General features: G+C 50.7%; 1 protein-coding gene and 1 long non-coding RNA gene across 9 annotated transcripts in view; one reads left to right on the top strand and one right to left on the bottom strand.

The window, feature by feature from the left end:
* The window catches only part of Lars2 (leucyl-tRNA synthetase 2, mitochondrial), a 106,274-nt gene that overhangs the window by 44,385 nt on the left and 40,493 nt on the right, over positions 1–21,396 (top strand). For 7 of the 8 annotated variants that reach the window (XR_002394455.2, XM_021257236.2, XM_004835045.4 and 4 more), the window contains 4 exons: positions 452–541; positions 9,619–9,762; positions 19,053–19,160; positions 20,793–20,952. Coding sequence is in view for 7 of the 8 variants with exons in the window: in XM_021257236.2 (XP_021112895.1) it covers positions 452–541; positions 9,619–9,762; positions 19,053–19,160; positions 20,793–20,952 (502 nt within the window). In the remaining variant the exon portion in view is untranslated. Of the gene's footprint in view, positions 1–451; positions 542–9,618; positions 9,763–17,520; positions 18,924–19,052; positions 19,161–20,792; positions 20,953–21,396 lie in introns of those variants that run through there. The other variant, XM_021257251.2, reaches the window with a different exon arrangement.
* On the bottom strand, positions 9,757–15,075 carry LOC110348869 (uncharacterized). The gene is made up of 3 exons (XR_002394456.2): positions 14,449–15,075; positions 12,763–14,368; positions 9,757–12,596 (listed from the first exon to the last, which is right to left on the bottom strand). It is a non-coding gene; the product is annotated as an uncharacterized LOC110348869 (long non-coding RNA).

Below are 21,396 nucleotides of genomic sequence, written 5' to 3'. Positions count from 1 at the left end.
CAACACGCAGGCATCCGCGTCTCTCTGTGGTTTATTCTTCACTCCGCAGTGTGGTGCCTTGACTTGCCCAGACCCGAGCATAAACATGATGAGCATCCCTGGGAGGCTGAGGCAGGAGGATCACAAGTTTAAACCCAGCCCATGCAATTTAGTGAGAACCTGTCTTAAAATAAAAACTTTAAAAAGACGCTGGTGGGCCAGGGATTTAGCTCAGTGGCACCACGCCTGCCTCTCAAGTTCAAGGTCCTGAGTTCGATCCCCGGTACCAAAAACAAAATCTAAAACAAAAAAAAACCAACAACAAAAAGAGGCTGGCGAATCAGGGAGAATACTATGGGTTGGTAAGTGTTCTGAGGCCTCCTGCTTTCCAGAGTTGAATGGCAAGCCTGATGCATGTGCTGCGGAGCAATGTTCACAGTGGCCTGTCCCTGACCCTGTCCTCTCTTTGCAGGAAATCACTACATGTTTGCCGGATTACTACAAATGGACTCAGTACCTCTTTATTAAACTCTATGAAGCCGGACTGGCCTATCAGAAGGAGGTAAGTTAGGGTTAGCAGCACTTTTGAAACACTGGGTGCTTCTCCGTCTCCTTAGAGTACACTATTGTTAACATATGGAAGAAAGAACCTGGTTTGCAAAGCAGCTGTGAAAGTGAATGCCGCCACAAGTCCATGAAATCGGTCGCAGCAGACCCAGAACATAACTGAGCAGCCTCAGTTTACAGCCTCCAGTGTCTGGGCTTCTGTCGCTCTTGCGCTCCCAGCACATGAAGTACCTCATGCCTATAAGCTGGCCAGGGAGAGAGCACGGAGAAACACCGGCTCTCGACCTTCACCGTGCTCCTCTTGCACCTGTGGGACCCCCTGCCTTCTCACCTCCGGCCAGGGTGGGAACATCTTCCATGCAGAGTTATTGGGAAAACGGAACAGTTGTCAGGCTGAGGGTGTGGCTCAGTGCAGAGTCTATGCTTAGCATGTTCAAGGCCCGGGGTCTGATTCCCAGCAGCAAGCAAAACCAACCTCCGGTGTCCCAAGCCTGTGCAGAGTGGTCTCCCGGGAAGTGGACATGCTCCTTACGGAGGGGCTTGGTCGCGGTAGATAAGGTTAGGGAGTGCAAGTGAGAAGGGCATCCCTCAGTGTGGCCTCGAGCTGCCCTGTCCAGCGTGGTAGCCACTGTGCTGTGCCAGTTTAACTTCAACATAATTGAAATTAAGTACCATTTACAAAGTCAGGTTTTCTGTCACACAAGTCACTGCCAAGTATTCACTGGCCAAACTGCTCATAGCTACTGTTGAGTATTGGGCAGCACAAGTGCAGAACATGCCTGTCGTGCCCCTTTAGATACTGTCTTGATCAGCTTTTGTTGCTGGGACCAAATACCTGACTTAGGTTTATTTTAGCTCATGGGTTCAGTCCATGGTCAGCCAACTCCAAAGCAGAAGCATCATGGCGGAAGGGCCTGGTGAAGGAAAGCTGCTCACCTCATGGCAGCCAGGAAACCAAGTGAGAGGGGGAGAGCCTGAGAAAATATACACCCATCAAGGTGCCCAAGGACACACTTCCCCACCTGGCCACACAGCCCATTCAGTCGGGCCTACCCACGGGTTGACCCCTTGTCAAGACAGTCCAGCCAGCACTCTAGGCCTCTTTCCATGCAGTCAAGTTGGCTGTCAGGATAAGCTGTCAGGACAGCACTGGTCATGAAGCTTCCGGAGAAGCAGGTAGAAAATCCACTGTGCCTTCATTCTTGAGACACATCCTTTGATCAGAGGGTTCGATGACATTATTACATTTCCTTTTCCTTTTTCTTTTTGGTTTTTTGAGGCAGGGTCTTGCTGGGTAGATTAGGCTGGCCTTAAAGTCAATATGTAGCCCTGGCTGGCCTTGAACTCATGACAGTCATCAGCCTCCTGAGTGCTGGGTCACAGGCGCATGCCCCTATGCCTGGCCCCCATCATGCACCTGCTCATTTGGAGGTTCACTGGGTCATGCGGGTCTTCCGAACATTGATACAGTTCACTGTACAACAGCTTTGACATTGTCATGGTTTTTCCTTAAACCCAGTTCCTCCATCAGCTATGTAGACGGACGTTGAGGGAAGGGGTTTGCCCAGAGCATCCCCAAGCAGACCTGGAGATCCTAAGTGTTGTGTTCCAAACAAGCGCCATCCGCTGAATGTTCAGTTCCATCGTAAAAGGCCTCTGTCCTTGTTCTCACCAGACAAAAGCATGTTCAACCATAGACATGAACATAAAGGCCCTGCACGGCATACTGACTTCCCCTCTTCAGTTTAAAGGAAGTCTTGTTCCGTGGGCCACTATTGGAGAGCAGAAGGAATTGTGGAGCCGCTGATCTATGGCTTCCTCTTTGGCCGCTCCACAGCCAGTCCTGCAGCGTGGTGTCAGCTCCTGAGGGAATGAAAGACGGCCTCTGCCCGGAGCCCCGGGGACCTTGGGACAGTGTGACCGTGACAGGATGGGAGCTGTAGGAAAGCCACCCTGCCCCAGCTCAAACAGATTCGGGCCTGGTCTGCGCTGATGGAGCGAGGGGGAGGCCTGGGTCAGCTCAGTGCGGCTGCTCAGTCAGGCAGAGCAGGGTGGCCCTGGGAGACCAGTGCCCTGAAACGCTGGAACCTGAAGCTGCCTGCCAGGAGAGTCAGAAAGTCCCCGGTGGCTTACACAAAAGCCAAGGACGAGGAGAGAGAAGGGCGGGGGAAACCAGCGGAGGGAGAGTTGCCAGAGCCTGTGGTTGACTGAGGTGTCAGCCAGGGCCCAGAGCTCACCAGTGGCAGATGTGAGCCCAGGGACCAGCACCCTGCGTGCAGGCTGAGGCCAGGCAAGGGGGAGCTCTGGAAGAGCAGTATGCAGAGACAGGAGGGTTTGGGACAGGAGGCCGCAGCGGCTGTGCTGGGGAATCAAGTGGCACTGGCCCCACCCCTCCAGGAGCCCAGCGGCAAAGCAGGACAGGGGAAGAAACAGAAATGCAGGACGTCACCGGCACCAGACACATTTGACCCGTGTGTCACTGAACCAAAAAGCCTGAATGTAGAGTTGAAGCCTGGGTTAACCAGCAGGTTCTGCAGCTTGGAATGGCTCATCCTTGATGTTGCCAGATAACTGTCAGGGTGCAGTGTTTCACTGACCTCCATCTTGATTTAAGGCTGGTTTCAAAATAAAGACAGTATTTTACCAACAAGGTTATTTTACTACAAAGGAATGTAGAGTCGGCTTCGGGGGTGACAGAGAACATCAATGTCATCCAGGGAAATGACGTGGTTTGTAAAGTTGTCCAGAAATCATACCCTTCTCGCCAAGACCATGCTTGCTTAGCAATCAGGTGTCCTTCAAAGGAAGCGTTACAAATGTGGAAATCCAGGAGTGTGGGTGAGGGAAGGCCTGGCCTCTGGGGTAAGTCTGTGAGGAGCCCAGGAGAGTGCCTGGGAAGCAGCTCAGGCCCCAAGCACTGTGCTGCCTGCCAGGCCTGGACTACCGCCCTGACCAGAAGACTGGGCTGCACCTGCGGCTCCAAAGTTGCAGTGATCCTGGCCCAGGGAAGAGCCCTGTGGGCCGGCGAGGGTCCTGCGTCTGCCCTTCTTTCCTCGACAACCTGTCTCCTTGGGTGTTGCCTCCTCCCTGCAGCCGCTCATGTGGCCGGATGGCTCTTCTGCTCTTACCTGTCTTTCATTCCCCACCCTGCTTACGTGCAAGCCTCTTAGGAGCTGTCTAACTCCTGCCAAGGAGGAAGAGCCCTGGGAGCCAGGCCACCTGGGAAACACTGGCAAGAAAATTAAGTCCTGTTTGTCTTTGCAGTGGCTGTGCCCAGTGTCCCTTCTCCCCAGGTCTGCGGGCAGGAGCCAGAGGTGGGGTAATGGGGCTCCTCCCCTTCTTTTATGTAAGTTCAGTTGTGAGTAGGTTGTCTGGATTTTTATCGTTTTGGGGTTTGTTTTTCATTGTTGTTTTCAATGCAGAGTTCCCTCTGTCATATTTTGTTACCCAACAATATTTGGCCTTTTCATTTTACTTGTTGTTTTAAGTGAGCCATTCCCCCCACACCCTACAGGGCAGTGATAATAAATAAACAAATCATCTGTGGTTTATTAACCTAAAGGTTTTAGATCTAAGGTCTTTTCATCCTATATTTATTCTCTATAAATTTACAACTTCAGGCTTGGGGGGTCCTATTTTACAGGAAATTGATTATTCAAGGCATATCTTTCCTACTCAAATTACATGTTTCAGCGGATGGGCCTAGGTTTTTTTTTTGTACGAGGGATCAAACTCGGGACCTTGCACTTTTGAGGCAGGCCGCGGCAGCACTGAGCTAAATCCTCGGCCTGAGCCTACTTGTAATTGTAAAATCATAACCCCTAAATCACACCCTGTGGGCGGGTGAGACCCTCCCACCCCGACATTTTCTGACACTGTGAAGTGTGGCCCTGACTCTGATGGCACCCAGACGTGGAGGGGACACCCGGATGGAGTGGCTGAACTGTGACAATGGGGCTGTTGGTGCCGAGAGCAGGAGAACTCAGAAGGGCTGGGAGCAGCAGGCACTGGCAGCAGGGGCCTCGGTGGACCCCAGACGAGGCAGAGCTGGAGCCGTGGCAGCCCAGGGCATTGGTCAGACCCAGCCCGGAGGCAGGGCCCGGGTAAGGCAGCCACAGAACAGGGCAACAAGGTGGGTGGCTCCCAAGGGGCAGCCTGGCAGTAGTTAGCACTGTCGCTTTCTAGAGCTGCATTTTTCTTTTTACTAGGAATTGAACTCAGGGTCTGCTATACCGATTTTTAAAATGTGTCAACAACAACAAAAATTATTGAATGGCATATCAATACCAATGCACTCTCACCACCTTGTGGGGATGTAGCTCAGTGGTGTCGCACCTGCCTCACAAGCGCAAGGTCCTGAGTTCGATCCCCAGTACCAAAAAAAGATTTTTACTGAATGGAATATCAATACCAATGCAAAAATGTGTGTCGAGTCAGGATACGTCAGTACCCAGCATGTCTCCCTACACTCACCGCCTTCTCGGTACCTGCGTGTCATAAAGGGTGAGTGTAGACGGCAGGAGGATTTACCTGAAACAAGGGTAGAAGCCACCCAGGACTCTGTGGCGAGGTCTTCACCTTGGTGGAGCCCAAGTCCTGTCAGTCAGGTGAATCCATGGAGACCAAGCCAGAGTTCTTCCCGGGGGAAGTGGTGGTGTTGATGGAGCGGAAGTGGAACGGTTTTCTGGGGTGCTGGGGCTCTTCTGTGAGAGTGATGGGTGCATGAGTGTCTACCTGTGCAGAAATTCACCAGATGCACACCTAAGATTTACCCGCTTTGTGTTGCACCTGAATTCAAATGGGAATTTTGTTTGTTTTTTTTTCTTTTGCCTGTTTTTTTTTCCCATTAAGTTTATTGTTCCATTTTCGGTATAAAATACAGTTATATTCATCATCAGGATCTTGTACCTTTACATGAGTATCTTGGTTCTTTCCCCCTGCCCTTCCCCTGCCCTCCCTTCACCCCCTCCACCCTTCCCTATTTGCAAAGACTTTGTTTCCATTTTTTTCCTTCTCTCATATTTTTTCTTTTCCCTTTTTTCCCTTCCCCTACCCCTCCCACTTCCCCTGCACCTTTAGACCTTTTCTTCCTGTCACACAATATCAATTATACATTTTTTAAATTACAATATCAAGATCTAGGAGACATTACCACAGATTTTACAGAATTTAAAAGGATATAGAAAGCATATTTCAAAAATCTGTTTTGAAATAAATTTGACAACTTCTAAGAAGTACCTTGGAAGACAAATTAATGAAGCTAACTCTGGAGGAAATATAAAATTTGAATAGCACCTATTAAAGAAAGTATATTCCTAGCTTGAAAACCTACCTGTATGACAACAGCAGGCTCATATACATTTTAACTGATAAATTATATCAAACATTTAAAGCAGAAAAAAGAAGGAACACTTTTCCCCACATTTTAGGAACTCAACATTGTGCTAATCCTAAAACTGGATAAAGACAATAGAAGAAAAAGGTATGAACATAGATAGAAATTTGTTTAACAAAACAAACTCTTAGAAGTCAGATCTGGCAGTATGTAGAATGTGGTTTTGTTATAGGGATGGCAGTGTTGGTTCCGCATTGGAAGATCCACCCCCAAAAGTCATCATTTTAACAGAGGAAAAGAAAAAGCCATATGATCCTGTCACTAGTTGGAGAAAGACTATTGGACTAAATTCTACAGCTGTTCATGGTAAAAGCTATCATGAGACTATAAGTAGAACAGAGGGGCCAGGGATTTAGCTCAGTGGTTTTGCTGCCTGCTGTGCAAGCGCAAGGACCCGAGTTCGATCCCCGTTACCAAAAAAACAAAAAACAACAACAAAAAATTGCCGGGGATTTAGCTCAGTGGTTTCGCCGCCTGCTGCGCAAGCGCAAGGACCTGAGTTCAATCCCTGATACCAAAAAAAAAAAAAAAGCCCTTCTATAGAAGTAGAACAGAACCTTCTCAACAGATTAAAGACATGTACTCCATATACTTCCAGCGAGAACGCCTTATATGAATGGAGAAGATACAATGCTTTCTCCTTAAGGTGGGGAACAAGGGCAGAAATGCTTACTCTTTATCTGTGCATTAATCTTTGAAACCTACGCCCCACCAAAATAGTCTGGCAATAAAATGACACAATTAGGATAGGATTGGCAAGGTAGAAGCAAAATCTTTATATGTAGATGAAATGATCATCTACAGAGAAAATACTAAGAAATCTCTAGGAACCCCTAGAACTTGTATTTGAATTTAGCAGGATTAGAAGACACAAGGTATATATAAAAGTTCAGGCCTGTATATACTTGCTATAAATGAAGAATTGGATATTGAAATTTAAAAGTTATCAGGGCCGGGGATTTAGCTCAGTGGTTCAGTCTCTTGCCTTGCAAGCTCAAGGACCCGAGTTCGATCCCCGGTACCAAAAACAAACAAACAAACAAAAAAAAGTTATGTAGGAATACAAAGGACCTAGAAAAGTTAAAAAAAACAGTGTTGGAAGACGTTTAGTACCTAATTTTAAGACTTCTTCTAAAGCAACAGTAATCAAGGCAATGTTGGTATAAGGAAAGACATATAGACCATTTGAATAAAACAATCTAGAAATAGAACCACACATATATGGTCCACTGAGATTTGAAAGATTATTTAACATTAGCATTTTATAGAATATAAACTCAATTCAAGAGCTGAGGAAGAGAGTGTTTTCAGCAAATGGCACTAGAACACCTGGTATCCGTATATAAAAAATAACCTCAACCCTTTATTTCCACACATGAAAATAACTTGAAGGGATCTATGAACCTAAATATGAAAGCCTAAAAGTATAAAACTTTCAGAAGAAATTATAAGGGAAAATGTTTATGAATTCAGGGTAGGCAAGAACTACCTAGGATACAAAAAACATGATGTATAAAAGAAAAAAATTGATAAATGAGATTCCATCAAAATTTAGAACTTTAAATGACATCATTAAAATGAAAAGTAGTCCTTAAACAGACCATATTTACAATGCATATAACCTATGACCAGAATACATAAAGAACTCCTAGAGCTCATTAATAGACAACCCAATTGAAAAGTAGACATAAGAAGATGATAAATAGCCAGTACAGCACAAGGAAAGGTGTGCAACTCTAGAATCAGAAAAATACTAATCAATACAATAACAAGATTGAATTATACACTCATTAGGGAGATGAAGTTAAAAGTTTTAAAAGCCTTGTCATGACTTTTTCTTTTTGTTGGATTCTCCCCCTTTGAGTTTAATTTGTCATGCCCAATGGATTCATTCTGCTGAGTTTCCTGGGGTTGTGATCCTCATTGTCTTTTTCCTAGGGTATTGTCTAAAATTTTTTTGAGTGCCGGTTTGATATTCATGAAGTTCCTTAGGTGCTCTTTATCATGAAAGTATCTTATTTCTCCATCAATTTTGAAAGATAGTTTTCCAGAGTACATCGATCTGGGTTGGAGGCTGTTTTCCTTTAGGGCTTGAAATACATCACTCCAAGCTCTTCTTGCCTTGAGGGTTTGCATTGAGAATTCTGTGATTCTGATGGAATTTCCTTTGTATGTGATTTGTTTCTTTTCTCTCACTGCTTGTAGAATTTTATTCTTCTGTTGGATTTCTGGAATCCTAACTATTATATGCCTATGTGTAGTTTTTTTTTATCAAGGCAATTTGGAGTCCTATATGCCTCACTTATCTGTATGTCAAGTTCTTTTCCCCTCCTTGGGAAGTTTTCTGCCATCACTTCTGTGAACAGTTTATGTCATCTGCACTCTCTCCTCTTTCTTCATTGACTCCAATCAGTCTTATGTTTGTTTTTTTTTTTTTTGGAACTGGGGATCGAACTCGGGTCCTTGTGCTTGCGCAGCAGGCAGCGAAACCACTGGGCTAAATCCCAGCCCTCAGTCTTATGTTGTCCTTCTTTGCATCGTCTAGCAGCTGCTGGATTGATTGCTCGTGTTCCTTTACAATTTTAAAGCAATTTTTCTTTTCCTGGTCACTAATTGCAATCTTTTCTTCTATGTCTGAAATTCTATCCTCACATTGGTTCATTCTGCTGCACAGACTTTCGATGGAGGTTTTCATCTCCTGGAAATCTGTTTGCATCTGTTTTATGGGTTCCATTTGTTTCCTATGTTGGGATTCCATCATGTTCCTCAGATCCTCTATTTTTTTATCTGTATTCTCTCTAGATTTATTAATCATGTCTTGCACCATGAGCACAATCTTTGCTGTTATCTGAGTAATTATTTCTGATTTCATTTTTCCCAGATCCTCTTTTGTTGCCAGTTCAGAGAGTCCAGGTGGTTGAGTATCAGAGTGTTCCATCTCATTTCCCTTTGGGGTTGCTGTAGGTGATCCAGAAGTCTGTTTTTGAGACTTGTTTACGTGTCTTCTCATTTCCACGGGTGGGGTGGGGGGGTGCTTCTGGCACCCGTGTGGCTCAGCTTCTCTGCCCTAGGAGCTTGGGATGGCAGCGGGGGAGCTTCCTTCCGGGTGCTGGGACTGGCTCAGCTTCTCTGCCTTAGGAGCTTGGGATGGCGGCGGGGGAGCTTCCTTCTGGTCAAATGGGAGTTTTTGAAAATTACTTAGTAGTTTCTAGAGACCTGGCTTCCTGGCCCAGCCTGGCCCTCGCTGATGGGGACTCCACGTGGTTGTCCACTTCTCTCTCCCTCACGGTCCTCAGCTGCACAGTGGAGTCAAGCAGGTGCTAGGAGAGTCAGAAGAGCCTGGCCTGTGGAAGTCACTCAGTATCAGCCGTTGTGTTAGAGGCGTAATGGCCCCATCCTGCTGCACGCCGAGTGCCTGCCATTTCTTCTTTTTCTGTTTACTGACTGTCAAATCCTTCGAGTCCATCCCACTGCCCAAGAAGATGCCAACATTGCACGGCACGCCTGCCTGGGGCCTCCTCCCTTCCCTTCCACAATGCAGCCGCACGCTGTTCCCCCCAGGCCAGTGCCCTCCAGCGCCAGGGCAGCTGCTGAACGTGCAGCCCCCTGGCATTCGAGAAGCCCCGGGCCTCCGAGCACCTTCCACGGGCACTCATTTGTCTCCTGTGTCCCCACAGGCCCTGGTCAACTGGGACCCAGTGGATGAGACGGTGCTCGCCAATGAGCAGGTGGATGAGCACGGCCGTTCCTGGCGCTCAGGCACGAAGGTGGAGCAGCGGTTTCTCAGGCAGTGGTTTATCAGGACAACCGCGTATGCAAAGGTGAACGTGGGCCCACGGCGCCCCCCAGTGATGCCCTCTGGGGTCTCCTGGGAGCTGGGGAGCCCCTCTGGGGTGCCTGGGGGTAGGGCAAGTGAAGGTGAGGGTGGGCAGGTGGGAAGCAGGAGCCTTGGCCCCAGTTACCTATAGGACAGTGGTCACCCAAGGTCTCCGTGGCCTGTAGGAGGCCAGCCTTCGAGTTTCTCCCCGACCAGGGGACAAACGAGTCCTAAAGCAAAGGATGCAAGGATGATTTGGAAGAGGAGGGCCCGTGGACTCTGCCTCTTGTGGACAAAAGCCCCGTGCTGACAGTGCTCCTCACTTTTATTAGGCTCGCACAAACAGGAAGCCAGTGAGCGCATAAACTGGGGCTCAGGGAAAGTTCATAAGGTTCTCAGCATTTACAGACAGCACCCGAATGTGTATTTTCTTTCATGAGACCTCGGCGGCAGGTGACTCTCCCCTTGAAAGTGGCTGGCGCACAGCCGCGGTGTGTGTGTGTGCGTGCGCTGGCTTCTTCCCCAAGTCTCAAAGAGCTTTCAGCCCAGGCCTGGGTCTGTACACCTGGTTTCCTGCGGTGGACCTTTCACACCACAGAGGTCAGAAGTCACATGCATTACCTCCGCAGTTCTGTCAGGGAGGGCAGACGGCGCCTTCACCACGTGGTTCTGTCAGCTCTCCATCAGAGAGCAGGGGATTCCAGGGGGACAGGGAGTCACCCACACGGAGTGCGGGAACAGCCAGTCCCCAAGAGGAGGCCGGGGGACACCAGAGAAGGTGAGAACCCAACCGCTGGGTGCTCAGCCTCCCTGCAGCCCCGATCACAGTGAGAACGTGAGCCCTGGCCTTCGCTCTTGTCCAGAACCCAGGGCTTTGGACCAGCTGGGCCTCGGGTGCCTGCTGGCTCCTCTGTACTCAGGGCTGCAGTCAGAGCCTGAGGGTGGGAGCAGGGCCTTGCCTGCTGTCACCAGTCACCCGGGCACCGCACCAGTTGGTTCTGTCCATCCTGGAACCGCTCTGCACTCCGTGCCCCTCACGCCAGCCAGTGTCCAAGTTAGCACCGAGTAGCCCAGAGGTAGGGACTGGTCTGAAAGGGACTTCCAGTCTGATCCCGGACTGCAGGTCTTACGCGCAAAGCAAGCACAGGGTTCCAAATAACTTCTGATCGCCATGGACGTGGCCGAATCAGACTGTGGTTCACCAGCCACAACCCCTGCTGCAGGTGCTGTGCCCTCCCCATCTCTGGGACCTGTCCTCAGGGAGGCCTTTCCCCTTGCTGGTGAGTTGTTCGGGAGGTGCAGAGCTAGCTAGCAGTGGAGCCAGGGAAGGCTACTTGGGCCGAGGGCGCTGTGCCAGCTGCTTACGCACGGTGACACAGGAGCTCAAGGAGCAGAGCAGAGGGGCCCCACCAGCTTCAGGGCCCCTGCGTTCCCGTGGGGACACTGGCAGTTGTGCAGTGGGCACTATTGGAAAGCCACCGAGGCAGCTCTTGGTCCTGACCTCTGCCTGTGGCTAGCACAATAATAACCTGAGCAGGGCATTGTCCTCTACATCATCAGCAGCAGTGGATTCCAGCTGTTTCGCAGAAATGGTTGGTTGCTATGGTGACTCACCTGCTGCCTGCTGCACCCTCTGCAGTCGGGTTCCCGTGCCCTGGGCTGGTAGAGCACCAGGCCCCGGGGCTGTGGGATGCAGGGGACGCAGAGAGGGACTGGGAGGGGTTGCTGTGTGTTAGAATGGGGGTGACACTCCAGGACAGGGGAGAAAATCAGAGCAGGCAGCTTAATAATGAACAATAAGAACAAGCCTGAGAGGGTTAGAAGAAACTTCCAGAACAAAACTCAGATCTCTAAGGGGAGAACCAATCCAGACACCCCCCCCCCCGATCTGCAGTGTCCAACATAGAATAGGAAATCACCAGACTTGCTAAGAAACAGGAAATTGTGGCTCCTCATCAAGGAAACAGAACAAACAAGAACGTGGCCAAGAGCAGTGGAGAGGGCCCAGGTGAGGGAATTGCTGGAGAAAGCCACAGGCAGCCATTACATCTGTGGGGTTTGACAGGAAAGACAGGCATGACAGTAGACAGAGGGGAATCTCAGGAGGGAGTGGAAACGGTTCCTAAAAATGAACCCACTGAGCCGGGCGTGGAGGTGCACACCTAAAATCCCAGCACTAGGGAAGCTGAGGCAGGAGGATTGCTGAGAATTTGTGTCCTGCCTGGGCTACATTAGTGAGACCCTGTCTTGGGGAGGGAAAAAAATGAACCAACTGGAAATCTAGAACAGGAAAATACAATATCTGAAATGCAAAACTCTGTGTTAGGGTTGCAGAAGACTAAGGAAGAGCTGAGTAGACCATGAAGCTGGAGAGGAGCCCCATCCACCCCGGCCTATGCTGGAAACAGCACAGGTGGTGTTGTTACAGGGAGAGCCCCCGCTCCAGGAGGGGACACGGGCCAAGGCGAGTGGGCATCTTGAGCTGGTAGTGCCTAGGCAAGAGGCCCCTGAGTAATAGTGGGGGCTGGAGGCTGGGACAGGAGGACAGTGACTTGCTGTGTCCTGGGCCCGAGGCCCTGAGGTCTGGGGGCCTCGTCAGGGCTGGTGCTCGGCCAGCTTGGGACTTGGGAACCCATGGCGTCTCCTGCCCTGCAGGCAGGGCCTGGCCCCCATCCCTGATGGCACCTGTGGGGTCTCCTGGGGGCGCGTGTTCCAGGTCTCCTGGCTTCCCTGCACCCTGAGTTCTGGCTTCACGTCCATCTCCCCGGCAGGCAGAGGCGAGCGAGAGGCCGTCCGCACCAGCTGGGCGCCCACAGGACCTCACGCTCTGTCCAGTTCCTGAGGGAAGGAAGGAAGGAAGGAAGGGCGGACTCTGGAGGGGAAATGGGAGACGGGAATCACTGGGCACATCTTCATATTTTCACAGCAAGAGAAATGGTAAATTTGATCAGGAAAAAAGAAAGGCAGAACTCAATGTTAGGTTTGACTTTCAAACCCTGCATACCTTTCCACACTCCGGGCCGGGTCCTCTGGGGTACACAGGCCTCCTTCCCTCTTTTAGGGTTGGCCGGACTCCAGGGAAGACAGGGATTCAGTGGCCCTGTTGAGGGGCTGGAGACAGTCACCAGTGAGCCTCTGGCATGGACAGTCATTTGGATTTAGAGGCAGTGAAATTTGAAGCAGCGTTCAGGTCAGGGCCCTTCTTTTTAAATCCCTTTCCTGACCCGAACAACTAGCAGCAAACAAACAAAAACCTCCATGCTTGCCTTCACTGCTGCTTGAAATGACAAAACCAACATGTTGTGGGAAAGCAGATGGAAGCAGAAGGACTGGGGCCGGGGTGGAGATCTGTGGCAGAGCCCTTGCCTGGCGGGTGCCAAGCGCAGGTCCCAGCCCCAGCACCGTGAGAAGTAGACAGGGGGACACAGGGCTGCTTTAAGCACCCCACTCCTGCCCTCCTCGGGGCTGAGCGCATCCCACCCTGGAAGACCCCTGCCCGGCCGTGTCCACGTGGCCAGGCCCACAACAGAGCTGAGACCCAGCTGGGCCCCCCCGTCCCGTCCCACATCCCACCTGCTCTTGGGGGCTTTCCGAGGCTGGGTGTGTATTGCAGGAAGGCAGGGCGCTGGCAAGTTAGGGGTGAGGGGGCGCGGGAGAGCACAGATGTGGAAATGGGAGGGGCCAGCTGGGGCTTCCAGTTGTTCCTGGGAGCCCTGCTTTGCACCTTCATCCTCTGCCTGCACCTGGTCCTTGCCCCAGATGCATCCAGGGGCAGCCGCTGCCTAGTAGGAAGCAAATGTTCCTCATTAGCAGTTCTACATATCGGTATATTTTGTTTCAGAATAAGTGTTCTCCTAGAAAGGGACCATTTTCCCCTTGGCCGTTTCTCTCTACATTGTGCTTCCTATTCTGGGATGACTAACTTTGAGCATCAGAATTGCTCAGAATAACAGAACTAACCCTGCTTGGAGCTGGAAAAAGTGGAACGTGCAGGTGAGATGGGCTCCAGCAGTTTTCAAAGAGTCATTTAGCAGCACGGTCCTTGCTGTAAAAGTGCGTGCTCTGGCGCACACACCAGCCCTCCGCTCTGTCCTGATGCATGGCTGGTTATCAATGTAATGCCCCAATTTGGAGAGAAAAATGCTGTCCGTCAGACACCGCCGATGGTAAATGTCCCCATCTCAGAAGGGAAAATGTGCACCTTAGAATGGACGGAAGATAAGACACACAGAGGAGGAAGGAGAGAGGACCGAGCATTCAGACACCTCCTTGGATGCTTAAATCGGTGTGCGTAACTGGTCATTTTCCTCGTCCCTCTGTCCTTTCCAAATTTTTCACAAAATGATTGTTTCCATTTTAGTAAGCATAGAATAAAACAGCATGGTGTCAGGGTTATGTCATGTCTCCCCGAGACCCCCTACTGGGATGAGGACCCCCCCCCAGCTTCCTTCCCTCCTCCCTTCGGGGTAGTCACAGGCGTGGCTCTGTCTTGTTGGTCCAGGTGCATTGAGTGGCGTCGTGGCCTCTGGAGATTAGAAGTCTCGGGCAGGGTTGCCCAGTGGTGGAGCACTTGCCTGGCACGCAAGAGGCTCTGGGTTCCGTCCTCGGCACTGCAGAAAGAAAAAGAAAGAGGAAAAAATCTCAGATGGCTCTTGTCAGCCTTCCCAGGGTGTTGGTGACATTTCAGTACCTGTGTCACCATCTCTTGGAAGTTGGTGGAAGCAGAATGGTTCTGATGCCAGATGCGAGGGTCCCAGGGGCTTCTTTCCTGGTCCTCGGTGTCCAGAACAAAGAACTGGAAAAGACCCGCAGAAGAGGCAGTGAGGGTGTAGTTTTGTTGAAGGTGGAAAAGAAGTCCAGTCTATGGGGAGAGAGCTGGCCAGTGAAAAGGCCCACGGGGACCCCAGGACAAAGGGAAAGGGATCTCTCCACCCAGAACACCTGGCTCGGCCCCACCTCCACAGCCCTGGGACAGTGGTCCTATCAAAACCTCGCTTGGCCTCTAGCCGGTTGTAAGTGAAGGATCAGAAACAACGGTCTTTGGATTGGTTGTGCGTGCCCATATGTAAATGAAGGACTGGGAATGGCATCTTCTGATTGGTCCCCACACAGTGCTCAGGAGCAGACGTCTGGAATCTTTTTGGGTCCAGTGTTCTGCGCTTGTCCTCTCTTGAGGAAACCCCTCGCTCCAGCTGTTGGCATGGGTTTCTGTGACTTCTAACACATCCCGCCTAGTTGGTTGTCCCTCAGTTCTGGTGCTGGAGAGACAGGGCTACCAGGGTCAGAAGGGAAAAGCAGACTCGAAGTGTGGCCTGAGTTAATCCCAGATTGGCTGCCCGCAGCTTCCTGGGTTCCTCCCCACGGAGCACAGGTGGCCTGGGCTGCAGCCCGGTGCACTTTCCCTGAGCACCACTGGCCTGTTCCCATGGGTGAGTCCCTTTCAGTGGAGGTTTGCTTGGTTTTATTTGCAGTCTGGGCACTGAGCCCAGGCAAGCACCCTGGAAGCTGCTTTCTGGCCCACGTGGTCCCCCTGTCTCAGCTCGAGGTGCTCGCTGAAGCCTGTGTGAGCTGGTCAGGAGCTGTCCTCCTCCTGCCCCTGCTCCGAGGATTCGCACCCCTGACAAACTACACCGTCTGCAGGGCCCCTCGCTTGGAGCTCACTACTTCCCTGCTCAGCTAACAGTACCTTTGCTGGAATCGAGACTCACAAGGAGCTCAGTCACATTTGTAAATAAGTCACAGTGGCACAGCCAGTGGATCCTGCCAGAAATACATACCGTATGTTAGACAGAGGTGAACGGAGGGCTGTCAGAGGATGGTTTTTTAAAATTCTTATTTGTGTATCTTCTCTAAATTCAAACAAGGCAGACATCAGGCCAAATGAATTTTTTTTTTGGTACCCGGGATCGAACTCAGGTCCTTGCACTTGGGCAGCAGGCGGCAAAACCACTGAGCTAAATCCCCGGCCCCAAATAAATTTTTATAACAAAACATCTTCATGCAGAATTTTATGCCAAAGTCAACACAGGAGAGGAAGACTAGGTGTAAGTGCAAGTTCACTCCCCTAGACCAGCAGTGGCGAGCCTGTGGCACGCAGAGCCCCCTTGGCACTCGAGCCAAGTCACCCCAGCAGCCCAGCCTGGGTAACAGCTGTTTTTCCTAAACTAAGACCTCAGTACTCAGGTTCAATTGCAGTGTTGGCACTTTGGGGTTCGGGTTGCAGATTGGGCACTCGGCCTCTAAAAGGTCACCACCACTGCTCTAGACTATTCTGGAGGGGAGATCTAGATATTTAAAAACCTTACTGCCTTCAGGATTGATTTCCTTTCTTAGACCTCAGATATACGTTGTGTCTTTGGACTGACTGCATGGAAAGGATTTCAAAAAAAAGAATAAAGACATCTTGGCACCAAGAATGTGTTTTAGAAAAGTATACAAATTATAATTTAAAAAGAATTGCTAATCATGGCCCAGGGATTTAGCTCAGTTGTTCTGCTGCCTGCTTTGCAAGCGCAAGGTCCTGAGTTTGATCCCCAGTCCCCCCCTCCAAAAAAAAGAATTGCTAATCAAATCACACTGATTCAGAAATATGCCAAGCGTTCAGTTTTTTTAAAGCATCCATTTTAATTAGAAGCTATTAAATCTTGTCTCTTCCATTCTGTCTCAAATCTGTGTCCAGCTCTCAAGGTTCTTATTTGTCAACTCTCCTCTTAGTAGCTAATAAATAAATCTACTTGTTTTAAAAATCTGTATTTCTCTGTTTACCTTACACTTTTTTAACCCAGGTCTCCTAAAACGTATCATGTCTTTTACATTGCCTGTTCAAGAATTTTTTCTGTGGTCCTGCCTGTTACAGTTGTACTTAAACCTTGAGCTCACACAGGCTTCTCTCCTGGGTTCTACAGATTTATTACCAGCAGTATTTTCCCCTTTTGATGAGAAAGCCAGGTTCACCGTGTTATCTTTAATCCTCTTTATCCCCAGGTTTTTAGTTTTAATCTTTCTCTTTCTTGTTCCTCATTAGATTTTATATTTCTAAAGCCTTTCTTTCCAATTGAAGATTGCTCAGCCCATCTCTAACTGGCCCCTGTTCTTAAATGCTTGCACATGTTCTGACTCATTAATGTGCAGTTCTGGTTCGACTTCTTAAAACATCTTTGTTACAAACGGCATGCGCCACAGGCTTTGTGTGAGAAAAAGCTTTATTCCTGCCCGGGTGTGAACAGAAACTGAAACTGAGGGAAGATTTCAGCAGAGAGATGGGAAGGAAATGAGGTTGATGTAGGTTTTTAGAAGGGAATTCTAAGGAATTTGAAGTGGAGTGTTTATACTTGAGGATCCAAGGACGGTCAGCAAAGGTGTGCATATAATGCTGGGCTCTTTGGCACAAAGGAGATTGTATATTCCATCCTAAATTTTTGTTGTGGCTATCTGTTCTGTCTACTGAGAGTAGCAGGCCCTTTTAGTGGTTCCCTGTTATCTGTTGGGGGCTGGATGTTTGCTCAAAGGATCTCATTCAGGCCAGGCATGACAGTCTTCATTTAAGTGGGGTACCCAGGGAGCAACAGCAGCTGTCTTTCAGACCTACCCTAGACAAAGGACTACTAAGCCACTTTGCAAGCCACAGTATGTCTATGTATGCTAAATGAGAGCCACAAGAAACTACAGTGTTGGTTCTTATGAGTTCTCCCTGAGGGTTTTTTTTTTTTTGGTACCAGGGATGGAACTTGGGAGCTTGCACTTGCGAGGCAGGCAGCAGAACCACTGAACTAAATCCCCGGCCCTGATGAGTTCTCAATATAGTGATTCCTTGTGAAAATCCAGTAGTATTAATTTCTTATTTTTGCACCTGGAAGAAGATTGTCTTTTGCTTAATTTATCTAGAGATACCTGAAAACAGTACCATGATCCCAGAACAGTCAGAAGATCTGAGTGATTTGTCATTTGGGACCTGGTGCTCACGGGTTGAGTGAGTTTAGGGAAATCTCATGACCCCAGAACCCTGTGGTTTTCACTTCTTCCCCGAGACAGAAGCTGAATTCATCAACGGATTCCGAAATGTTGATCCTTGGGAATCAGTGGGAACAGAGAGAGGAGAAGGGAGGGCTTCTTCCTTCGGCTCTGATGCACTGAGTTCCTCGGATTGAGTTTGAAAAGGAATTTCACAGCACTTTTAAAAACAAGTCTAAAACACCTGCTGCTTGCCTGGATTTCTGGATTCTGTGAGCCAGCAAGACTTGGGTAGACTGAGGTGGGAAAAGGGAGACCTCTAGCTTGCCAAGAATTGAGATCAGTGCACTGCTGTCATTGGGACTGCTGCACCCCCAAAAGGAGGGAGGAATCATCTCAGTGCAAACCCTAGTCAGATAGGAACAGCCCTTAGGTTGCACAGTTGAAGCACCACAGACGCCCACACCAACCTCTGCCAGCCTGGGGTGGGGGGGCGTCCCTAAAGTTCTGCTCATCAAATCGTAGCCCTGGGCCAGGTGGTAATCCCACACTGAGGCAAGAGGATCGCTGTGAGTTCGAGACCAGCCGGGACTACATAGCGAGTCCCTGACAAAAAAAGACGAAAAAAGCGCAGCCCTGAATAATGTGTTGATTATGCAGAGGAGACTTGCTGGGTGGTTCAAGATATTGGTTTCATCTGGTCAATTTTTAAAATTTCTTTTGGTTTTTAAAAATATTCATAGATTTAGGTTTTAAGCAGGCACTTTTTTTAGAATTAGCATCTGAAAACATTCACATTTCATCCTCTTTGAACCCTCTGTCCTCTTCTGAGACCCGAATATTTTAAGCAGAGCATCTCTGCCCAGGTTTCCTGGCCTCACCAATTCAGTCATGAAGACAGAGGGGCAGGAGGACCTGTCTGCAGGGTGGCGCAGCCCTGCCTGGAGGATTCCCAGAGAGGAGGGCTTGGGGCTTGGGCCCCAGCTCCAGGTCCCCGCGTTTGGAGAGGAAGGGACAGAGTGGGAGGGAAGCTGCAGATCAGGAACTCCTGCTTAGCTCCCAGACTGTGGGCGGGAACGCACCAAACACAGCAGCCAGGACGTGAAGGATGGGCCTTCTTTGTTAGTTTTCTTCCATGGAACCGTGGCTCCCTCTCCTGAGCCAAGCCGTGAGGAGTGTGCCCGTCAGCTCTGCCACCTCCTCCAACGTAGGCAGGTAAAGGAGGAGAGGTGAGCCCCAGCCTCCTGCACCGTAGCGTCCCTGCCTTTCCTACCCAGCAAGCCCCAGAGTGCTTGCTTCTCCTGAGCAAGCCTCATGCCTCTCCTCGGCCTGCTCATTCCTCAGGCCATGCAGGACGCGCTGGGCCAGCTTCCGGAGTGGTACGGGATCAAGGGCATGCAGGCCCACTGGATCGGGGACTGCGTGGGCTGCCACCTGGACTTCGCGCTGAAGGTGAGTGCCTTGGGCTCAGACTCCGAGTCCTGCAGCCCACCCGGAGCTCAGCAGCCCGGCCCCAGGAGCAGGCCACACTCCTCACTCTGCGCTGTCTTGTTTCCCAGAGTGCAGGTAAAGAGGTAATGTTAATTCCAACAGCATTGCATTTAACCCATTGTATAGAAATATTAGCATTTCAAGATGGTAGCCATGAACGATTCACCACGGAAATATTTAAATTCACAATTTGGCACAGCCTACTCCAACCACATCTCACACGTCACAGCCCCATAGGCTGCTGGTACCACGCTGGGCCAGGCAGACACACAGGGTCCCGGGGCCCCCAGGGCGCGCAGAGTCACGTGCAGAATGTGGCCTCTCCTGCACAGTGGGCCCTACCTGTCACTGTTCTCGGGTCTGTGTCGGGAAGCAGGTAGAAAGGCAAGGGAGCAGAAGCCAGGGCAGCTTCGCCTTGAGGTGGGCCGAGCCTGCTGTAAGGCGTGTTCACACCTGGTCCAGCGGAGGGAGGCCACAGCTGGAGGCCTCCTGCTCCGGAAGGGGCCCCCGACTCTCCTCTGCCTCTCCTAAGAGGCGTTCCATTGCTGCTTTCCATGTGCTCTCTTTCTTTCTCTCTTTTTTAAAAATTTTTTTGAGACCAGGTCTTGCTCTGTGGCCCAGGCTGCCCTTGAACTCATAGCGATCCTTCTGCCTCAGCCTTCCAGGTGCTGGGATGACAGGCCTGTACCACCATGCTCTCTGTGTGTTCTCTTTTAGCCTTCCGATTTCTCCTTCTCTAATCAACACTGCTCTCTTTGTTTCCTCCAAACCCTGCCCACACCTTAATCCCTGCAGAACATTTAGGAGGAAGACGCAGCCCGGAGACAAAGCCGGCCGCCCGCTAGCTCTTCCCCACCGGCAGCTGGCTGGGTGCCCACCTCTTGCTACCAAGCCCCCAATTCCCTGTGTGTCACCTCACCAAAGTGCCCCTGGTGACTCCCACTGCCAGCGCCCAGTGCGCCCTTCAGGGACTGTTCAGTGACACATCCCAGGCTGAGCCGTCCTCCGCCACTTTCCTGAGACACACGGTGGAGGGTTCTCCAAAGCAGGCGGACGTGGCTGGGCCTGGGCACGCAGGGCTGGCCACACTGGGACCACTGTTCAGCTCCCCCTTGGCACAGTCATGGTGTCTGACCCAGTGCCTGCTGAGTCCCCGTGTCTGGCGTGGGATTGGCACTGGATGCCGGAGCCATGTGCTCCTACAGCTCTCAGGACACTGCCTTGCGTCCGCTCTGACCCTTCCTTCCTCTCTCTGAGAAGCCATGACCCTGCCATTGATTTTCTCTTTAGAAAATTGAGTTGTGTTTTTCACCAAACCCCTAAATCTTGCAGGGAAACATAGCTCCTTTTTCAAGATAGAAACAAGATTTGATTTGTGACCAGGAAACTTTCTTTCTGAGCACGCGCCCACCTCCTTCACTGCTTTCTCTTCTCAGCGCCTGCACAGCTGCAGCAGGGGTCCCGAACCCCCGTCCACCGTCAGAGCTGTCGTGCTGTGGGGATGAGCCGGGAAGGGGCGGGACACACTCGCTGGAGGACCCTCACAGCCCCGGGGGCCTGAGAAACCGAATGACCCTCGTGTCCTCCTGCCAGGTGGACGGGCGAGACACCGGAGAAAAGCTGACCGCCTACACCGCCACCCCTGAGGCCATCTACGGCGCTTCCCACGTGGCGGTCACTCCCTGCCACAGCCTCCTGCATGGGCGCGGCTCGCTTCGGGAAGCCCTGCGAGGAGCGCAGGTGCCCGGCAAAGGTGAGTTGGCCAGGCTCCAGCCCCTGACCATTGGCCTTCCCGGAGCTCACGGTCCCCTCTCGTGGTCAGCCCATGTGATTTGTTCTTCACCTTAGCTTTACTTTTTCCTTTTAAAACAGGAGGGTAAGCCAGGCGTGGTGGTGCATGGCTGTGATCCCAGCACTCGGGAGGCTGAGACAGGAGGATTGGCATAGAGTTCAAGGCCAGCCTGGGCTACATAGTGAGTTCAAGGGCAGCCTAAACTACATAGCGAGACCCTGTTTCAACACAAACAGGAAAACCAGCATTCAGACCTGTGACCCCCTTCCCTCCTGGCGCCCAGCCATTCACGTCCCGGGAGTACAGCTGAGTCAGAATCAAGTCAGCCGCAGGGACACGGGGTCGCTCAGGGCGAAGCAGGTACACTCACCCGGCCCCCACCCGAGACAGGGAGAGGCTCTTCTG

The sequence above is a fragment of the Heterocephalus glaber genome, unplaced genomic scaffold (assembly GCF_053883595.1).
Source record: "Heterocephalus glaber isolate CG9 unplaced genomic scaffold, H.glaber_assembly_v1.0 deba00001504, whole genome shotgun sequence".
NCBI classification, from domain to species: domain Eukaryota; kingdom Metazoa; phylum Chordata; class Mammalia; order Rodentia; family Bathyergidae; genus Heterocephalus; species Heterocephalus glaber.
This window is presented reverse-complemented; position numbering and strand designations above follow the sequence as displayed.